The 19,507-nt window shown below is 46.7% G+C and overlaps 1 protein-coding gene across 2 annotated transcripts in view; it reads left to right on the top strand.

Annotated features, from left to right (window-relative positions):
* ANKRD42 (ankyrin repeat domain 42) overlaps window positions 1-19,507 on the top strand; it is a 617,667-nt gene that overhangs the window by 112,139 nt on the left and 486,021 nt on the right. Inside the window, exon 4 of one of the 2 annotated variants that reach the window (XM_069639863.1) lies at window positions 234-353. The exons of the other annotated variant lie outside the window; for it this stretch is intronic. Within the exon in view, the coding sequence (XP_069495964.1) occupies window positions 234-353 (120 nt within the window). The remainder of the gene's footprint in view (window positions 1-233; window positions 354-19,507) is intronic. 2 annotated transcript variants of the gene reach the window in all.

Below are 19,507 nucleotides of genomic sequence, written 5' to 3'. Positions count from 1 at the left end.
GCACTCTATTTCTACAATTCTGTAATGCTCACCTCCTGGGATATGGGCCAAGGTCAATCACATTTGATTGAGAGCCCAATCTTCAGGGATTCTAAAGGCATTTGACAAGGTTTTATGTATTTCATGTATTGCATGTTGCGATGCCGAATGCCAGGTGGTGCTACAACAGTGCACTATGCCGGCATTTGCAAACGTGAAGAGGATTCAGACTTTGCCCATTTTCTTGGTTGCAGGCCCTTCTGACTAATGGAGCAGACCTGGCGGCGAAAGATGACCGGGACTGCACCCCCTCGCACCTCGCCGCTGCCCATGGACATTCATTCACATTGCAGACCGTTCTTCGGAGCGGAGTGGTGAGGACCAAAAAGATCCCTCTAAAACATGTTATTTATTTGTATTTTATTTACATAGGCGCATTTTCTACATACTACACTTTTGGACATTTCAACCGAAACCTGTTTTTGTGTCTGGCCTATCAGCGAAGAATAAATAGATGTGTTCACCTTGTCATTATTGTGCATGAAAAAGGTTACAGCCAGGGCCCTATAAAGAGAGCACATTCTTGGGGCCCTGTGCTTTTTTGCTGCTCCTTTTCATTTGCAGCACCTATAATTCTGGAATGAAATGATTGTTCTTGTGTAAAAACTATATTAATCTGGCATAACTTTGTTACATTCATATTATTATGTGCTAAGATTATAATAGCATACAATACAGTTCTAGAAGAGCATGCAATTGCAGTCAAAAATGAAAGTAAATTAACGATGAGGGATAGAATGTATTTATTTATTTTTTATTGAGCATTTGTTAGGCGCCCATACAACAGATTGGTATTTCCAGGCGCCAGAAGACAGTGGGGAGGGCACAAGGGAAGGAAATAACAGTGGCAAAAACAGTCAATATTCAATCATGGTCCTACTACACCTTGTGACATTCGGATGTGCAAGTGCAGTGAAGAGAAGTGCAGAGAGATAGGGAAGGGAGGGCGGCGGAGGGAGCAAGGTATGGACAAACGCTGGAGGGAGCCCAGGAGGCAAGTGAAAGGGGAGCCAAGGCAAAGGGCCACTGGCTAAGTGCTGGGCGGGGGAATCCCAAGGATGGGATGCCTAGCCGCCAGGCAGGGGGCACGCAAGTGCACTGCTGAGGGGAGCAGGGGTGCTGGTGTTGACTGGGTAGAGGGCCACGTAACCTGCGAGAATCCTGAAGGACCAGGCCGCCAATCTCAGCGGCAGTGGGGTGATTAGCAGGGAAGGGAAATAGGGAAAGAGATAGAGAAAAGCAGAGTCCTGAGAAGTTTCCAGAACTTAAGGAGGACCGGCTCAAGTCTGAGAGGGGCAGGGAGGCTGTTCCAACCAGAAGCACCAGCCGAAGTGAGAGACCTGTCCCTGACTCTCTGCTTTGAGAAGCATTTCACAAGCAGAGAGTTGGAGTTAGAGGAGCAGACAGCTCTAGCAGGGAAGTGTTTAGGGAGGGAAAGTTGGAGATAGTGTGGTCACAGGCCCCAGAAAGCCTTGTGGATGATGCAGAGGGTCTTGAATTTGATCCTTGTGGCCACCGGGAGCCAGTGGAGAGATTTTTGGGCTGGAGAAACAGTCCCTGGGTTTGAGGCCAAGGATATAAAATATACGTGTAATGACAAAGACTGCCAAAATGAACCAGTTCACATTACCTCCACGGCCCACTTGCTTGTCCCAGTGCTTACTTGTGCGGTAACCATACCTCTCCACCAGGAACCCTTCTTCTCTTTTCAAGCTCCTTTCCGGCGGGTTCCACCGCCTCTCTCCGGGGCATATCACACCCCTTCCCTCATTCCCTCAACATGCATCAGTTAAAAAATTGTCCTAACTCAGGCAGGGCGTCTGCGGTGGGAGCAACGCTGGAACATTTTATATTCCTGGTGGGGCCAGGAGGGGCAACATCCTGTAGCCTGTGATCAAGGCCCCTCTGCTAAGCTGGAAGGTCTTATTAATTAGTCAAGCCTCTGGCGTCCGCACAGAGCGAGGAATTGCCAGATGAGCAAGGTGCATGGTGGCAAATCCAACAAGCACCAGACCGTTCCTAGTGCCCCTGCAAAGCAGAAGAGTGCTGGTTGACACAAAGGATGGGTCACGCTGCTGTGGGGTGTGGGTGGGATCCCTGTGTAAAGCCTTGCCCCACAAATTGAAGCAACAGAATGCAGTACTGCAGTAACATGGTGTCAGATGTCATAGCATGGCAGTGGTAAGGAATGTTCTGTTATGTTATATTCAAGGTTCTTGTACTGCGCACTGTTGCCATCTGCATGGTTTCTTGGCGCTGTGTTGGATCTGTAAATCAAGGGGGAGGGTAATTTAGTAGGACTGAGTGGGAGAAAGAGCAAGAGAGCTTTGATGTGCTGTTGGCAGCTTCAGTTCAGTTGACAGTGTTCACTGAGCGTACGTGTGTTTTTTGTTTGGCATCCGCCGTGTGATGTTGGGTGAGTCTGTGTGGTTTGTTTCGTTGTTTTGCTGTAGTGAAGTGCATGCAGTTTGTCATGCTGTAGAGGTATGGGTGTTTAGTTCACAGTTTAAGAGTTGTATGCAGAAGGGTGAGTTTTTAGTAGGGTTGGTTAGTGGCAGCTAGGACGCAGTAGCAAGTAGAAAGCAGCCAGGTCTGAGATACCTGTGAAAGATTAAAAGAATATCGAGGCATAATACTACATAATAGAAATACGCCAGTCACAAGTACTATGGTACAAGTACACTTTATTTTACAGAACAGCTGTCTGGCTCTCAACACCATGCAATTTGTGAAAGCAGACACTGTGAGATGAGAGTGTGCTGGACATTTCAAAAACATGAGTATTTATACATTTTTCTCACAATCCTGGACACATCGTCCAGCCCCTCTTCGTGTAACACATTTACCTTTGGTACATAGCCTTTCCACATAAATAATACATGTTAAAACATTCTTGAATAGCTGGTTGTTTTCTGTTAGACACTTCATATTTTTTTTCAAACATTGGACACAAAGGTAACAGTCCTTATTTAATTTACTTATATTTGTCTACCATTTGTTCTTAAGTTTAAAGTCAGCTTAGTTTCAAGGAGCGAAAACAAAGATTTCTGCGAAAGCACATGTTCAGCTATTCATTCTGTTTCGCTATTTGAACGGGGAAGACACTGTTGGTACACATAGCATCTAAATTACTGATTAGCACGGCTCTTGTTTGACTCCAAGGTTTCCTTAGTGCAGGACAAACAATCCACCTTAGCAGCTTCAGCATGATTATCTACGTTGACACAGTACAAAGTTCATTTTGCTCTGCTGGAGCCGAAAACACAAATTCTAACATGGGACAGAAAGCAGGAGTTAATAGAAATGGCGGATAACTTAAAATGGCAGTGTAGTCAGCCTATTTCAGGTTCATTCAAATGCGATTTACAGTGCGATGCGAATGTGCTTTGGCCAATGTTCGCTATCAGACGGTATTGATGCAAAATTTACTTTTACAAACTCTCTGTGTTCTGCTCACCTGGACCCCACAGGGGTGTCGATCGGACCCGGACAGCTGCGGTCTCCATCAACGTGATGCGTAGTGCAGAGATCACTGTCTGGACTGGCCCGCCTAGTCTTGTCTGCTGGACTCGAAGAAGTATTTTCCTGCAAGTGGAGACGGGGATTAGCCACCTGTGGTTTTAGTGATGGCCTCCCAACTGTTCTCGCTCTCCCCCACTAATCACCTCCGATATCCCCTTAGTAACCTTACCTTATGTTTGTAAAAGATGAGCTCTCCATTCTGCGTGTCTTGCAGGGGCGCCTAGATACCAGTTACTTCACTGGTTTGAAGGCGTTGGGAGAGTTCCAGTAAGCATGGACTCTGAAGTCCCAGGCGGGATTGGTAAGTATCAAGTTCAAAGAGTTCAATGTGCCCGATGTTCACTCTTGTCCCCTTTCTTCCTTAAGTTGCAACTGAGTTCGTGAGAAGAAGGTCTCGTAGCTGCTGCTGGCGTTCAGGTAAGAGTCTGTGTTACCCAACGCTGTCCGGTAACAATTGCATGCGTTAACGTGTTGTTTTTTCTCTCTCTTTTCAGATGCGGCATATGAAGATATGGAGAATAATACCGCCGGTGGTAAATCAGGTAAGTCTATGGTGGTAAGAGGTATTTGTTGATTCCCTTGGCTCACCTTGTTATTCTTGTGCCCCTAGGTGCCGGAGTACGGCGAAGAAATGATGGAGACAGTGCCGGATCGAAAGATGCTGTGAGAACTGGTGAGTATGGCACCGTGCTGGAGCTGGCGAAGTGACGCATGCAGGACTGATGTACTTTCCAGGTCGGGAGATGAAATGGATCTGGAATCAGGTGAGGAATTTGAAATAAGTTTGTTTTCTAACCTTGTCCTTTTCTTCCTCTTTATTCTAGTAGCTCCGGTTTCGAGGCGGGCGTGGCAGAAGACTGGATGCTGGCTGCAGGTACGCGGGCGTGGCAGAAGACCTGGATGCTGGCTGCAGGCACGGTGAGTGTCACGCTGCTGGATGCAGAATAACACGAAGCATGTGCTGCTGTTCGGGCATGGTTTAAATAGCCTCCGAAGTAGTCCCAGGAAAGAAGTTCCCCAGGACCACACCCGAGTAAAAAATAGTCCCTGTAGTAAAATAGTCCCATCCAGGCCTCACGTTGTCTTGGATTTATTTGCAGCATGGTCTGCATGAGGTAAGTAATGTCTGAGCTTGGCGCCTATGGCGCCAGGACTGATTTTTATTATGAGCCTGGTGCATACGGCGCCAGGACTGAACCCAGACAGCCCCTAGCTGGGGCTGCTGGGGTTTTTGTAAATGTCTGGATGCCTGCTCCCGGGGCTGATGGGCTTGATCCGGATGCCCGGGGGTAGGCATCATGACACTCCGTTTGGCCTAAACAAAGAACATTACTCAAACATTAGCATCATCCGAAAACCATGTATCATCGTCTGAACATGCTGAATCAGTAACACTCTGAAGTCCCTCTCTCTTCATCCCCCTACCAGGCATGACCTGGCCGCCAGCAGCAGGTATGGTCACAGGGGGAAAAGTCACAGAATCTAGGCAGGGAACAGGACTGAGTGGCCTCACACATGGTCCTGTGAAACATCACAGCTCTGATGAGTGAAGTTGTCCGTCTGAAAACAAGTGACTAGCGATCAACAAAACCTCAGCAATCCACATTAATTGTCAATGCCTAACCTGTGAAAAGTTAACTAGTGTTCCATACAACAAAATCAAATCTGCTTTCATTAAACAATGTGGCTTGTTTTTCGACTATTATTCGTAAAGGTCACCAGGTACTGCCCACCATATAACCCGATACACATTGTGATAACTCTGAGGGAGGGGCCATTGTCCTCTGAAGATTAACACTGTGACTATCGGCATAACATTGCGGCATCTTTTTGAAGAAAAAAAAGATTTTTACTTTTAAATTGCTTTATTTTCCGTGCCCGCTGAGGAATGCACACTGAAGTAGCATTTTCCATTAATTTCAGGCTTTTTCTCTCTGATTTGCCATTTAAACCTGGGCAGTCTCATTGTGTTGTGGCCTTCCAAGATGGCGCCACCTTTCTTCACCTAACCTACAGTCTTGGCCTGGCTCCCCCCTTGCCATTGGCTGCAGTCGGCTCTTAAGCCAATCACTCCAACTGGGAGGCGGGAGCAGGCCACTAACATCCAAGGTCCCCATCGAGGCTCCTGTCTGCTCCCTGTCCGCTACCAGAGCGCTACTTGTGACTCTTTTTCCTCAATCTAGCACCGGGTCCTCCTTGATGCTGCAACCTCACTCTGCATTATAAACTGGACTACCAAGACATTCTCTCCTCATTTACCATGGTTTAGTTCCGTCCTTCTGATTACCCTCTCCCTTTTTTGTACTTTCACTTTCCCTTCCCTGCTTGTTCTCCCAGTTTATGCTCTTAAATGCTTTACATTTCTGTACCCACCTCTAGCATATGATTCCTACTCTAATTCTTAACCTGCTGTGTTTTTGCATTTCATTTTGAAAGTCAAATTTAGCTACAGTTTCGCATTTAATTTTCATAGTCAAACTTGGCTGTGCTTTTGCATTTAATTTTGAAAGTCAAACGTGGCTGTGCTTTTGCATTTAATTTTGATATACAAACCTGGCTGTGTTTTTACATTTAATTTTGAAAGTCAAACTTAGCTGTGCTTTTGCATTTAATTTTGAAAGTTGAAAGTAGTTTTGTTTTTTGCTTAGGCTATAACTAGCTGTGTTCCTGCGCAGACTTGCTGTGCCCTTTGCTTGATTCGCATTACTTCTCTGTAACCTGCTGCCCCAGTGTCTGCTCCATACCGCTGTACTGATCTACTCTTCCCGCTGCTCCTCTCTCTGCTCACCAATGGTGCTTTTTGTTTCTCCCATCTACTGCAACCACTTCTCTATCACCTATCCTTCCCTTCTCACTAAGTCTGGTAGGAAGAAGTTCAAAAAGGATATCTTGGCTGCCAACCCAGGTCTCTCCATCGCTGATACCTATTCCAGCACATCCTCCAGACAGATCCTCACTGACATCCTCTTTGTCGTCGCTTTGCCAGATCCTCCTCTTTGATACATGCTTCCCTCGCCTCATCAATTTCCTCTCTTCTACTGCTGCCCTCTCCCCCCCAGCTTCCTTGTCCTCTCTTTCCTCCTCTTCTGTCCCACCTCATGCTCCTTCCTCACTTCTGCAGGGCATACCTCTGATTTGTACCCCTCCCCGGAAGGCCTTTAATGCTGGCAACCTTCTTCATCTTGCCATCCTCAACTATTGCTCTGCTGTCAAACACTCCTCTGATATTTGCCACCTCCTGGAAGAACTTGACCTTGATGTCATCGGTCTTACCGAGACATGGTTCACAGCAAGCTCTGTCACAAGCTTTGACACTCTCCTCCCTGATGGCTACAAGATCCTCTCTGCACCCAGATCCACTCAGCCCAGAGGGTGTGTAGCCCTGATCTTTCCTGCCTCTATCATTCCCATGCAGACATACTCCTCTTTCGAATTCCTTGTCTGCAGGCTCTCTCTCCTAGCCACTATCTTACTGTTGCTCCACTCTATTGGCCCCCTGGTCAGATCACCTAATTTCTCTCGGAGTGGGCAGACCTCTCCTCCTCCCTCCTGTACTCAACCACTCAACTCCTCCTTCTTGGTGACCTCAACACCTCGACCCTGATACTCCTTGTTCATCTGTACTCTTCCATGACCTCTGTGACTCCCTCTCCCTTTCTATCCACCCCTCTGGCCCGACTCACTCTGCAGGGCACACACTTGATGTCTTGTCCCCCTCTCCATCCCTCTGACTATTCCTCTCTCCTGGAGTGATCACTCCCTCCTCTTCTCCCATCTCTCCCTCTCTATGCCCCAAGCCAACCCCAACACTACCACCTACCTTCTCGGCTATCCATCCCATGTGAGTTGAGGCTTTCACCCCCCCGTCCCCCACACCTTTGGCTGACTCACATCCTGTCACAGCCCTATCTATGCTCTACTCCTCTATTTCCGATACTCTTGATGCTCTTGCCTCTGTCATGAAGATCCATTTGAAGCCTGAAGCCAAGTGTAATTCTTGGTATGACTCTGACCTAGCTACACTTAAACGTTAGTGTAGGGTGGCTGAGAGGAAATGGAGAGCTTCTTGTTCATCTTCTGACAAAATTGCCTGTTGCCTGCTCCAAAGGCTATACCGACTCTCTGTCCACACTAAAAAGAGAGCCCACATCCAAGCCTGTGTCTCTACGGCATCCAACAATGCGGCCGAACTCTTTAAAATCTGCAAGGAGCTGGCCAACCCAGCTGAAGGCTCTACCCCTCCTGTCGCTTCCCAGGCCCTTTGCAAGGCCCTTGCCTCTCAATTCATCTCTAAAACCCAGGATATCCTGTCCACCCTCTTGTCCCCTGCCCCTCTCCTCCCCGCTCCTTCTTTGAACTCTGGCCCTTCTACAGCCATGCCCTCCCCACTCTCTTTCTCTTCCTTTCCTCCTTTCTCCCCTGACGAGGTCTCTAGACCAGTCCGATCTATGAAAGTCTCGTCAAAACAGGTTCATCCCTGTTCATCTAAAACCATTAAGGACCACATTGACACCCTTGCTCCTGCCCTGGCTGATTTCTGCAACCTCTCCTTCCCCTGCCCTCTGAAGCAATCTCTTGTTCACCCTCTTCTCAACAAAACCACAGCAGACTCTTCTTGCCTGGCTAACTATCAACCAATCTCCATCTCTCCCTTTCTGGGCAAACTCATGGAAAAGCTGGCCATCTCACAGCTTAACCTTCACTTTGATTCTGTCGGTTGTCTAGACGACCATCAATCTGGCTTTAGAGCTGCCAGAAGCACGGAAACTGCTCTTCTGAATATCTGTGAAGATCTGCTATCCAACCTCAACTCTAACATCCCCTCTCTCCTCATCCTACTCGATCTCTCTTCTGCCTTTGACGCAGTCAACCATTCAATCGTGCTCAACCGTCTCCATGACAACCTGGGCATCACCGATCAGGCTCTGGCCTGGCTGACCTCTTGCCTCTCTGATCGACCCTCCCAGGAACAACTCGGGTCCTTCCTTTCATCTATCTTCCTCTCTACCTGCGGTGTTCACCCGGGGTCTTCAACCACTACCTGGCATCTCTCCCCCACCGCATTGCCATTTTCTTCTCCAACTTCCAGTGCTATGCTGATGACACTCAACTCATATTCAGGCTCCCCTCGGCCACCTCCTCTCCTTCTCTCATCTCTGACTACCTATCTGCCATTCAGGATTGGTGTCCTGCCAATGATCTCTTCCTGAATGCCAGCAAGATGGAGATCCTCCTCATCAGCACACCTGCGCCCTCCTTTCCCCTCACTCTCTTGCCGGCCTCCCTTGGCCCTCCTCCTACTCCCACCTGTGAGGCTAAGAACCTCGGGGTCATCTTTGACTCCATTCTCTCCTTCTATGCCCACATCTCTGATGTCTCAAAAAAGTCAAACATCCTACTGCACCTCCTCAGAGGTATAATTTCTTTCCTCTCCTTCCCCCCCAGAAGCTCACTGTCTCTCAAGTCCTGGTTCTTTATAGGCAGGATTAGTATAACATCCTCTTTTTAAATCTACCTGTATCTACTCTCCGCCCTTTGCAATTTATCCAGAACAGGACTGTGATACTTGTCCTTGGACTCAAGCCCTGGGATCGTATCTCTCCTGCCCTGAAATCTCTCCTTTGGCTCCAAGTGGCTGCAAGGATTAAGTTCAAACCCCTTTGCATTGCCCACCCGGCTTTCTGAGGCCTGGGTCCACAATACCTTCAGTTTTCTCTCTATAAATACCTTCCCTCCCGAGCTCTTCGCTCCTCTACCTCCAACTCCCTCAGGGTCAGTCTTTTTTCAAAGAAACGAGCTGGGGGTAGATCTGTCTTCAGCTGCCCCCCCCTTCTGGAACTGCCTCCCTGCCTCTCTGAAACTTGAGGAGAACCATCTCCGATTCCAGAAGCACCTCAAGACCTTCCTCTTTGCTTCTGCCTTCGCTCTTCCTCTCCCCTGCTGATCTGCTCTGTTCTTGGCATTGTGCTTACTGGCTTACCATCTGACTCCCGGGCACAGGTACCTGCTCACCCTGCCACCCACCCGCACTGCCTCTGGGCAATCCTGTGCACTGGGGTCTGTATCTGTAACCATAAAGTCCCGCCCACCCACCTTTTTTTTCTCTTGCTTATCTGAAACAGCCTGTCTGTTGCCTTATACTTAGCACTGTATTTTTTTTTTTATTGAATTTAGCTGAGAAACTCAACTTTTATCAAATACAAAGCTTAATTCATTAAATCTTCATTTCAAAGAGCAGTACAATTAAGAAAGAAATGTTACAAAGTGCTAAATCAAGAACACCTACATAAGCACATATTAAAAAAGAGGACAACATGTCCAGGCTTTGGATATTAACATAATATAAGACATCAATACGTTAAAAGTAAGATCAAATAAAAAGCAGGTGGACTAACACATTTCCCCTTCTATTAACCCTATATAGCTTCTGCGCATCAAAGTTTAAAGACCCTGCAACCAACCTATTTTTCACTGTGCAATTCACAACCTTACATTTAGGTCAGTATTCAATTTTAAGGCATTCAGAAAGTTATATGTGGCAATGCGGATACTAATGATTCTTGTAGCTAGAATAGTAGTCCATCTATGCTCTTCTGCCATCCAGCCAAAAAGGGTTAAATGTTTCCAAAAACACTTGGCTCTGAGATCTTTTAATGCTGGACATTCTACTATTAGATGTTCTAATGATTCTTTGATGTTTTTATTTGTGCAGAATCTACAAAAATTCAACTCATTCTCAATTTGTCGCCTCCTTAGCAACACTTCCCTTGTTGGAAACAAATTAAAGCGGAGACGTAAGATGCAAGATCGCACTTGCGGCGTTGGAGACCTGAATAAATAACTTTCTAGTTCTCCCAACTTTTTATTAGAAAAGGCACTGCTATTGAAGTCCTTATATCTAAGGCAGAGATTTTGGGTCTCAATCCAATCCCTCTTATGGATTTTATCTTTAGCCTTAGTTGGATTCATAATAAGGAGCTCTATGCTTATGTCAGCGTTGGCCAAGATTCGCAAAATGTATTTTGTCCAGGTAGTCGCAAATTTATGTGACGATGTTAACATATACTTGGACAAAATGGTAAGATTATCCATTTGTGTATGTACCAAACATTTGCGAAACAGGGCACATAATCGCCACTCATATTCCGCTAACAGCGACGTGAGGCCCAGCTCGTGTCTTACCCATGGGCCTGGAACGCATGGAGGTAAACTTAACACGGCTCTCCAAAATTTAGATTCCAATGTTATTAAAAAGGCAGATTTAATTATTTTCAACGTTTCCAGACCATATAATAGTTTGGGCAACACTTTTTGTCTCCAGAAAATAATTACACAACTAATTGAGAACTTGCCATATTTATATAGTAGAATTCTGGACTGAGATATTGCTGACACCAATTTATTCTCAAGGGCTCTCATCTGGGAATCCATTTGTGTGGTTCCATCAACCAAAATGCCCAAGTATGGATAGTTCACAGCCACCTCAACACTGATACCCTTGATCATCCAGTTCATTCTCGTCCTTTTAGTCATTCTAAGCACTGTATTTATCTTTATACCTTTGCTCAGCACTTGTCACTTCTCCCCATCCCATGCACTTTCCCCTTTTCCTCTCCCTTGCACTTGCGCGTTCTCAATGTTACTGGGCATAGTAAGATCATGGTTTTGTACACCCTTGTTCCCCTCACCTTGCCTAGTCGCGCTCTGAAACACTTGTGTATGAGCGTGATAAAAATAAAATATCAATATCAATGGGGCATATGTGGGAGTTTCACCCAGTCCTCTTCCACCGTCTCCATTCCAAACAATACCAGTAGGGGGTCCAGATGCCTGACCATCCCCTCCAGATCCTCTATCCACCCCAGAATCTCCTTCCAATACTTCTGTACCTTCTCACACCCCAACCACATGTGCCAGTAGTCTGCCGTTTGCCCGCATTTCCTCCAGCAGTATGGGTTCGCTCCTGGGTACATCTAGGATATCCTCACTGGGTCCCATTGCCACCTATATAAAAGTTTTAGCCAATACAGCATATATTGACAGGCCACTAAGGTACGGTGCGCACTCACACACAACCTTCTCCACTGGTCCGCTTCCATTTCCTTTCCCATATCCCGCTCCCACCTCCTCTTAAATGTGTCGATCTCTCCGCCTTGCGCCTCCAATAGTGCCTGATACAGTTTGGATATTAGACCCCTCGTTCCCCCACTTTGTGTTCAATATCCTCTCTGTGCCCGTCAGCTCCCTTTGCAACTCCTCCTTCCATTCCTCTGACATTAGCACCCCTTTAAGCTGCAAGTATTTGAATACAGAGACTTTCCCTATACCCAAAGTCTCTTCAAGCTCCCTCAGGTCTATAAATTCATCTTTCTTTAGGACCTGTCCTATTCTCTCCAACCCTGCCTCAAACCAATCCTGGAACCTCTCGTGGTCTACGATGCGATCTTGTATCCGGGGGGCAAGAGGGAGTCCATAGTGGTGAAGGCCATGTTGTGTCCCCCACCATTTCCCTTTTGATCCTCCACGGATTCCAAAGCGGGCCCAGAATCTTGTGTGATTTTACCTTTCTAGGGGCTGTCTTCGCTGGTGCCCAAAGCCACTCCCCCAGTGTGACCAGTCTAAATAGATAATTCTCAATGCCTATCCATTGTTTATCCTTGTCCATTCACAGGTGAGGGATCAGGGCTCTGAATTGGGCTGCTCTGTAATAGGTGCGCACCTCAGGTAGACCCAACCCTCCTTTTTCTTTGGGCTGCACGAGTACTCTGTAAGCAACTCCTTGCTTCTTCCCATGCCACAGGAATCTCACTATCCTTCTTTTCAACTCTGTAAAGTGCGAATCAGGCAACTCTATTGGCAGCACCTGATAGAGGTATAGCACTCTGGGAGAAGTACCATTTGTATTGCCTTCAACCTTCCTAGCCAGGAGATAATAAGCTTAGACCAAGTTTCAAGCTTGCAAAAGAGTCTGTGAAATAGTGGGGGGAAGTTTTGCTCATAAAGATTATCCAATTCTTTGGGTATTCTTACCCCTAGGTATTTTATACTATCCCCTCCACCGGTATCCCTAACCCTTCCCACTCCTTACTTTGTGCCCGTGTTGGCTCTTGCTTACCTTATGGCTTTCTGCCCCCACCCCGATCCCTTTTATCTGGTTGTCCTTAGCTTTTCCCCCAACATTTCTATTGTGAAAGCAAATAGAAGGGGCGACGGGGGACATCCCAGCTGGTACCCCTGCCAATCCCAAACTCCTGTGACTTTGTCCCGTTTACAACCACCCTCGCTGTTGGTCCTGAGTAGATTGCCCCAATTGCACAACACATTCTATCCCCCACCCCTCTTCCACAGTATAGCAAAGAGAACGCCCCATTCGACTCTATCAAAAGCCTTTTCTGCGTCCAAACTTAATAGTGCCTGGCTCCCCGGGTCTCCCTTAGTATGTGCCATAAGATCCAAGGTCTTTCGAATCGTATCAGGGGCCTGTCTACCTCTATGAACCCCATTTGGTCTGGGTGGACAATGCGGGGCAGTTTTCCTTCAAAGCGTGTTGCTAGGAATCGTGTGACTATTTTATCATCAATGTTTTAAAGCGAGATGGGGCGGTATGATGAGCATTGGGCTGGGTCCCTTCCCTCCTTTGGGATTACCGATATGAATGCCCCACTGAGCGTGCTTGGTGCCTCACCCGTGTCTAAAATATGATTGGATAGCTTCACCATATGCTGTGATAAGACCCCCACATGTTTTTTATAGAACCCTATGGTGTATCCGTCTTTCCGTTAGGAGGCGCGATATCGCTGTTACGCTCACCTGGCTCCCACAGGGGCGTCGGTCGGACCTGGACAGCTGCGGTCTCCACCCACGTGATGCGTAGTGCAGCGATGACTGACTGGATCTGCCCTCCTAATCTTGTCTGCTTAACCCGTAGAAATATTCTCCTTATATTCTTGAAAGATGAGCTCTGCATCCTGCATGGATTTGCATGGATTTGCAGGGGTGCGTCGATTCCAGTTACTTCACTGGTTTGAAGGCTCGGGAGAGTTCCGGAGAGTATTGACTCTGAGGTTCCTGGTGGGGACCAGTAAGTATTAAGTTCATAGAGTTCAATATGTCCGATGTTCACTCTTGTTGCCCCCTTCCTTTCTTGTTGTGCAGCTTGCTCGTGAAAAGATGCTCTTGTGGCAGCTGGTGGCGCTCAGGTAAGAGTCTGTATTACCTGACTCTGACACTGTCCGGTAAATGTTGCATGTGGAAAACGTGTTTTGTCTCTCTTTACAGATGCGGCACGTGAAAATATGGAGAGTCACAAAATGATGCCTCCGGTGGTAAATCAGGTAAGTCTATGGTGGTAAGAATTATATTTGTTGATTCCCTCGGCTCACCTTGTGGTTTTCTTTTGTCTCCTAGGTGCCGAAGTTCGGCGAAGAAATGATGGAGGCAGCGCCGACCCGAAGGACGCTCTGAAGACTGGTTAGTAGGGCGCGGTGCTGCAGCTGGAGGTGCGGCGCGTGCAGAAATGATGTTCTTTACAGGTCCGGAGACGAGATGGATCCAGAATCAGATGTGGAATAGAAATAAGTTTGTTTTCTAACCTTGTCCCTTTCTTTCCTCTTTGTTGTAGGAGCTCTGGATTTGAGGCGGGCGTGGCAGAAGACTGGATGTAGGCCGCAGGCACGGTGAGCGTTACGCTGCTGGATGCAGAATAACGCGAAGCGTGTGTTGCTAGTCGGGCGTGGTTTAAATAGCCTCAAAAGTAGTCCCAGGTAAGAAGTCCCTAGAACCAAACCCGAGTAAAAAATAGTCCCTGTAGAAAAATAGTCCCTTTCAGGCTTCATGTTGGATTGGAGTCATTTGCAGCATGGTCTGCCTGAGGTAAGTAATGACTATGAGCCTGGCGCCTTAGGTGCCAGGACTGATTTCTACTATGAGCCTGGCACCTAAGGCGCCAGGACTGAACCCAGATAGCCCCTAGCCGGGGCTGTTGAGGTTTTACTAAATGTCTAGATGCCTGCTCCCGGGGCTGATGGGCTTGGCCCAGATGCCTGGGGGTAGGCATCATGACAGCACCCCTCCTCCCCCCCCAAGGCCCCTCCTAAAGTTGTTCTTCCCCTGGGCCCTGGTTTGTCTGGGAAGTTCCGATGGAATCTTTTCACCAACCGAGGTACATGGATGTGGTCACTAGATTCCCATGACCTTTCTTGTGGTCCGTAGCCCTTCCAATTGATTAAATAAAAAAGTTTTGATTTAACCATCTTGGAGTCCGGGATATTTTTTACCTCAAATTCAGGTTCTCCATCTATCAAGATGGGGTCGGGTGGTTTGGTTAATCTTGTTCCTGGTTGAACTGGTTTTAAAAGTGAAACATGAAAGACAGGATGAATGCTCATATTAGAGGGTAATTCCAATTTGACGGCTACCGGGTTGATAATGGCCTTAATAGTGTAATGTCCCAAATATCTAGGGTTAAAAGTCTGAGTTCCCTTCAGAGGTATATGTTTTGTAGCCAGCCAAACTTGATCCCCAATCTGGTATTGTGGAGTTTCACTTCTATGTTGATCAGCATTTTTCTTATATTTCTCTTTTGCTTGTTTCAAATGTTCTGTTGCCTCTTTAAAGGCTTGTGTAATAGTAGATTGCAAATGACTAACTGCAGGCATTTCTAAATGCTGAGGCGAATCTAGTTCTGAGGTTCGAGGGTGATGTCCATATATGGTATAAAAGGGGCTTTGTCCGGTTCCTGAATGTATGGAGTTATTGTATGCATACTCGGAAATCCATAAAATATCTTTCCAAATACTTTCGGTCTGGTGTAGCATGCAACGTAGGTACTGTTCAAGGATCTGGTTGGTCCGCTCCGTCTGACCATCGGTCTGGGTATGGTGACTGGTTGATAACCACACGTCGATTTGCACCAGTTGACAACATTTCTTCCAAAAATGTGAAATGAATTGACTACCTCGGTCAGAGACCAATACGGAAGGAAATCCGTGTATTCGAACAATGTTTTCGAGGAACTCATGTTAGGGAGAATTCTCTGTTTAGGCTGAATTTCCTAACCTAGTGAGTCCCCCAGCAGCTTTGCTGGATTTCTGGAGTTTGTTTTTTCCATCCTGCCAAGAGTGAGACTCTTTTCTCCCACTCTTGGACATGAATGTGTGTGATTCCTTGAAATGTCAATGTGTTCGATGGGCTATGGGGTCTTTTACTCCATAGGGTCTCATATGTTTTTCTATGTGTGTTACACCGCACCCTCCGTGCCGTAGCACTGGGGCGTCCTAGCGGACCTCCCCCATAGACTCCATACCCGGGGACTGACTACTGTCTCCCGGGGCATGTAAAGTCACCATTGGCTTTACTAGACCTAAATTTACTAACTTAACTGGTACAAACCATCCTATTGTGGACATACTAGTAGGGGTAATTCGATTACTCCTGGGTCTGTTATTCGAGGGGGCACTGTTCCGTCCCCCCTCGTCGAGTTTTGGCTGGTGGCAGTGGAAACTACTTGTTATATTCGACCCCGAATATAACTCTGAGATTCGTCCCATTGTTGGAGATTAATACTTTTTCTCGTTGATCTCTAACATACCACTGGTTTAATTATCTTAAATAAGTCTATCTAGTGGTATTTTCTGCCAGAACTCGGTAACTAAAATGGCGTCTGTGTTCGTCTCTGTGACTCCTAAACCAAAGGTTGAGCCCTTTGTTCCACTTTTGGCGGGCCTCTACACAGAGACCCTCCAAAGTGGTGCCATTCTGTCTGCGTTACCACAGGGGTGTGGGAGAGGGTTTAGACACACTGGACTGAGTTGCCTTGCCAACTCCAGTCACACTCTGGTGTGATTGGCCCAAGTGGTGAGCCTCGCCGCTCACCACTTAGCGTATTTTGATTGACAGCTAGGCTGAATGAATGGGGGTTTTCTGCATAAAAGCAGGGCTTTTGGGACTGGATCTTCAGAATTCGCCACAGGACCTAAGAATCCGACGAGGGTAAAGCTGAGCCGACCTGCAACGACGACAGCGACCTGCAACGACGACACCTCCGGTGGAGCCCTGCTGAACCGACTCGCCACTTCCCGACGACAGAGGAGATCTCCCTGCCGGAGAGTCTCTTCCCCTGACTGGTGGGAACAACCAGTCCCCTTTGCTTTTTATTCGCTTCAGGACGCAATGATCGAATTGCCCGTGCAGAGCACAGCGGCAACCGGATAGCCACTACCCCTGCACCGCGACCAAAAGGTGGTGCCTTGTGACGGAGCACTCCGCGGCTGGTCTCTTCCCTGGTGGTGCACCAGACTTCACTTTTCTTCGACGACGAGATCATCTCTACTCTTGGCAAAGACCCGACGTGCATCCACCACCAGGAACAACTGCCCCCGCCGGAGCTGTCTCTCCACAAACAAGGTACTGTGTCCGCCTGGCTTCCCTTGTTGCCGGATAGAGTGAGGTGTCTTAATCCTCGCCTCTCCATAGGGTCGCCTCCAAGCTTCTATAACGTTTTGTTCTGAACTGATCCAATCTGCCTATAACAATTTGCTACAAAGACTCAAAGCGCATTTCCACTAAGATACTTTTTGGGACATATCGCCTTGCCTCTCTCCGAGTGGGCCTGGCCTCTGAACTATTACAATCTACCGTGGTTCCTGTCTTCTTGCCTTGCATCTGTTCTTAAAAGTATTGGTATCGAGTTGATTTCTTAACCCGCCTTTTTCTCTCCCGTCCTAACGTATACTAGAGTGCCATCTAGGTTAAAGCATACACCTCTGTCTGCAAATAAGTGATGCCGTTGAACCTAGACTTGTCGAACTATTGTTAGGGGGATTGATATTTTTTCGTATAGTAATTGTTTGAAATCGTTTGCCGTATTGAGTGCCAGAGTGTTTTCTATAGATGTGTTTTTATAAATAAATAACTATATATCTTTACACCGAAGCCTTGTTGCGTGTTTGCTTGTCTTACTGTGCAGAATTGCCCTATTTTGTATACTCCACATACTGCTTAACTCTTCTTGAGAGAAGTCTGACTGCTCAGCCACAGCTACCAAGTGAATCTGTGTGGTACAGACTGCTACCAAGTGGGTTTACTGCCAAACACCTGTAGTCCTAAATCTTTTGCAGTTGTCCCAGAGGGAACTGCACAGGTTTCCGCCTAACAACTCCTTGGCGAGAATTGAAGCAGAAGGTAATCCCTTTAGAGGAATAAAGTGGGCCATCTTGGAAAAAAGGTCCACAATAACTAGAATGGTGTTAAGTCCATTACATGGAGGTAGATCTGTAATATAGTCTAATGATAAGGTGTGCCATGGTGTAGGTGGAATATCCAAAGGTTGTAAGAGGCCAGCTGGTTTTTTCTTCTGACTTTTGTTTTGGGCGCGAATGCCACAAGACATTACAAATGACATTACGTCTTTTCGCCAGGTGGGCCACCAGAATTGTCTCTTAATTTTAGGTTCAGTTTTTGCGATACCTGGATGTCCTTCCATCAGGCTGTCATGATAATTGGAGATGACTAGTTCTTGTAGTTCCTTGTGTGGTGGAAATAGTCGCCCTTGATAATAAGGTAGGTCATTGATGACTGAATAGTCCGAGCCTTTCTTCACCCAGTCCTACTGTGGAAACAGAAAAATAATATGAGGCCGGGAAGCCCAAAAAGAAACACACCAACACAGGTTACAAAGAACATATAAGTGCTTTATTTAAAAGCTACAACAGTTACCAAAGTCAATTGACAAACGGATAGCTATTCGGCTCTCAGAGTAACGTAACAAACTTCAACGAAGTTTCGATGCATTAGTAAGAGAGACCTACATTGGAATACTTGGGTCTTTTATATGATTTGGCCAACCCTCTCGCGGGTTAACCATTATAGGAGTCGGGCCTATGGGTTCCTAGCCAGGTCAATCCTATAATTTATGCATTTTGATTAGTTTCACTGATATAGTTGTACATTTACACATAGGTCAGCAATAGGACAAGGTCTCAGTTCGCGACCCCTACAAGTGGCCTGCAGGCATATTAATTATTCGTGTGTACACAGGTCACAACGGCCAGAATCTTACTCAGAATGTCATTCGGCCTCCATTTTGATGTTCAGGGTGACTTCCATCTTACAAGAGAACCTAAAATGGCGGCTTAATCCAAGATGGCGATTTACATTACTTTCTCTAAGGTCAAGACCTTGCCGCTGAGTTTGTTCGCATATGATGTTTTAGACAACTTGGTGTAGGCCAATACACATACAATTGCTGCGATAGGAGGCATAATATTGTTTCAATTCCGACAAACCCTCCTTTTGGCCTATGCCAAGTGCTAATATCACTTCTAATACTTTTGCAAATAACTCCATGCATTGTCGTCCATACATCCTGAATCATTATCAGTAATGTCTATAGCCATTAGGTCGTTCATCAGAACCTCTTATAACACAAACTCTTTAGATGCTGTATCAGGGGCGTACATTTTGTGCCCTACTGCGCTCACTGCTTGAGCACAACATCCCCCTAGCATTACACATATACAAGGTAGACATTGAAAACAGCAACAAAGGAATAGCAGGATTCCCAAAATAACCAAGGTAACAGAAAGCACCTTCCAACTCCAGGATCGTAGAGAATCCCAGAACCAGGCGCTAATATTCCAATCTCCCACAGGAACATGCACCTCAGAACTAAGGATGTGCAGGTTCTGTATATCTCCCAATGCTTGCCCAGGGGTATCCCCATCCTCGTTCTGCCGTGGGCGAGCCTTAGAAACTTCCAATGTACTAGCTATAAATACCCCAGGTAACAGGATTCCTAAATAACAGGTTCCCTGCCAATCCTTGGGCAACCAGGGAAATGCTGAACTACCACAAACGAAATAAACAGCCCCCCCCTACATACAGAGGCCTGTTCTCCCCAGTCAAATTTACAATGTTTACACAACCTTCAAAATCTCCCATTGGCCGA

The sequence above is a fragment of the Ambystoma mexicanum genome, chromosome 7q (genome assembly GCF_040938575.1).
Source record: "Ambystoma mexicanum isolate Mex_15411 chromosome 7q, UKY_AmexF1_1, whole genome shotgun sequence".
Lineage (NCBI taxonomy): Eukaryota > Metazoa > Chordata > Amphibia > Caudata > Ambystomatidae > Ambystoma > Ambystoma mexicanum.
This window is presented reverse-complemented; position numbering and strand designations above follow the sequence as displayed.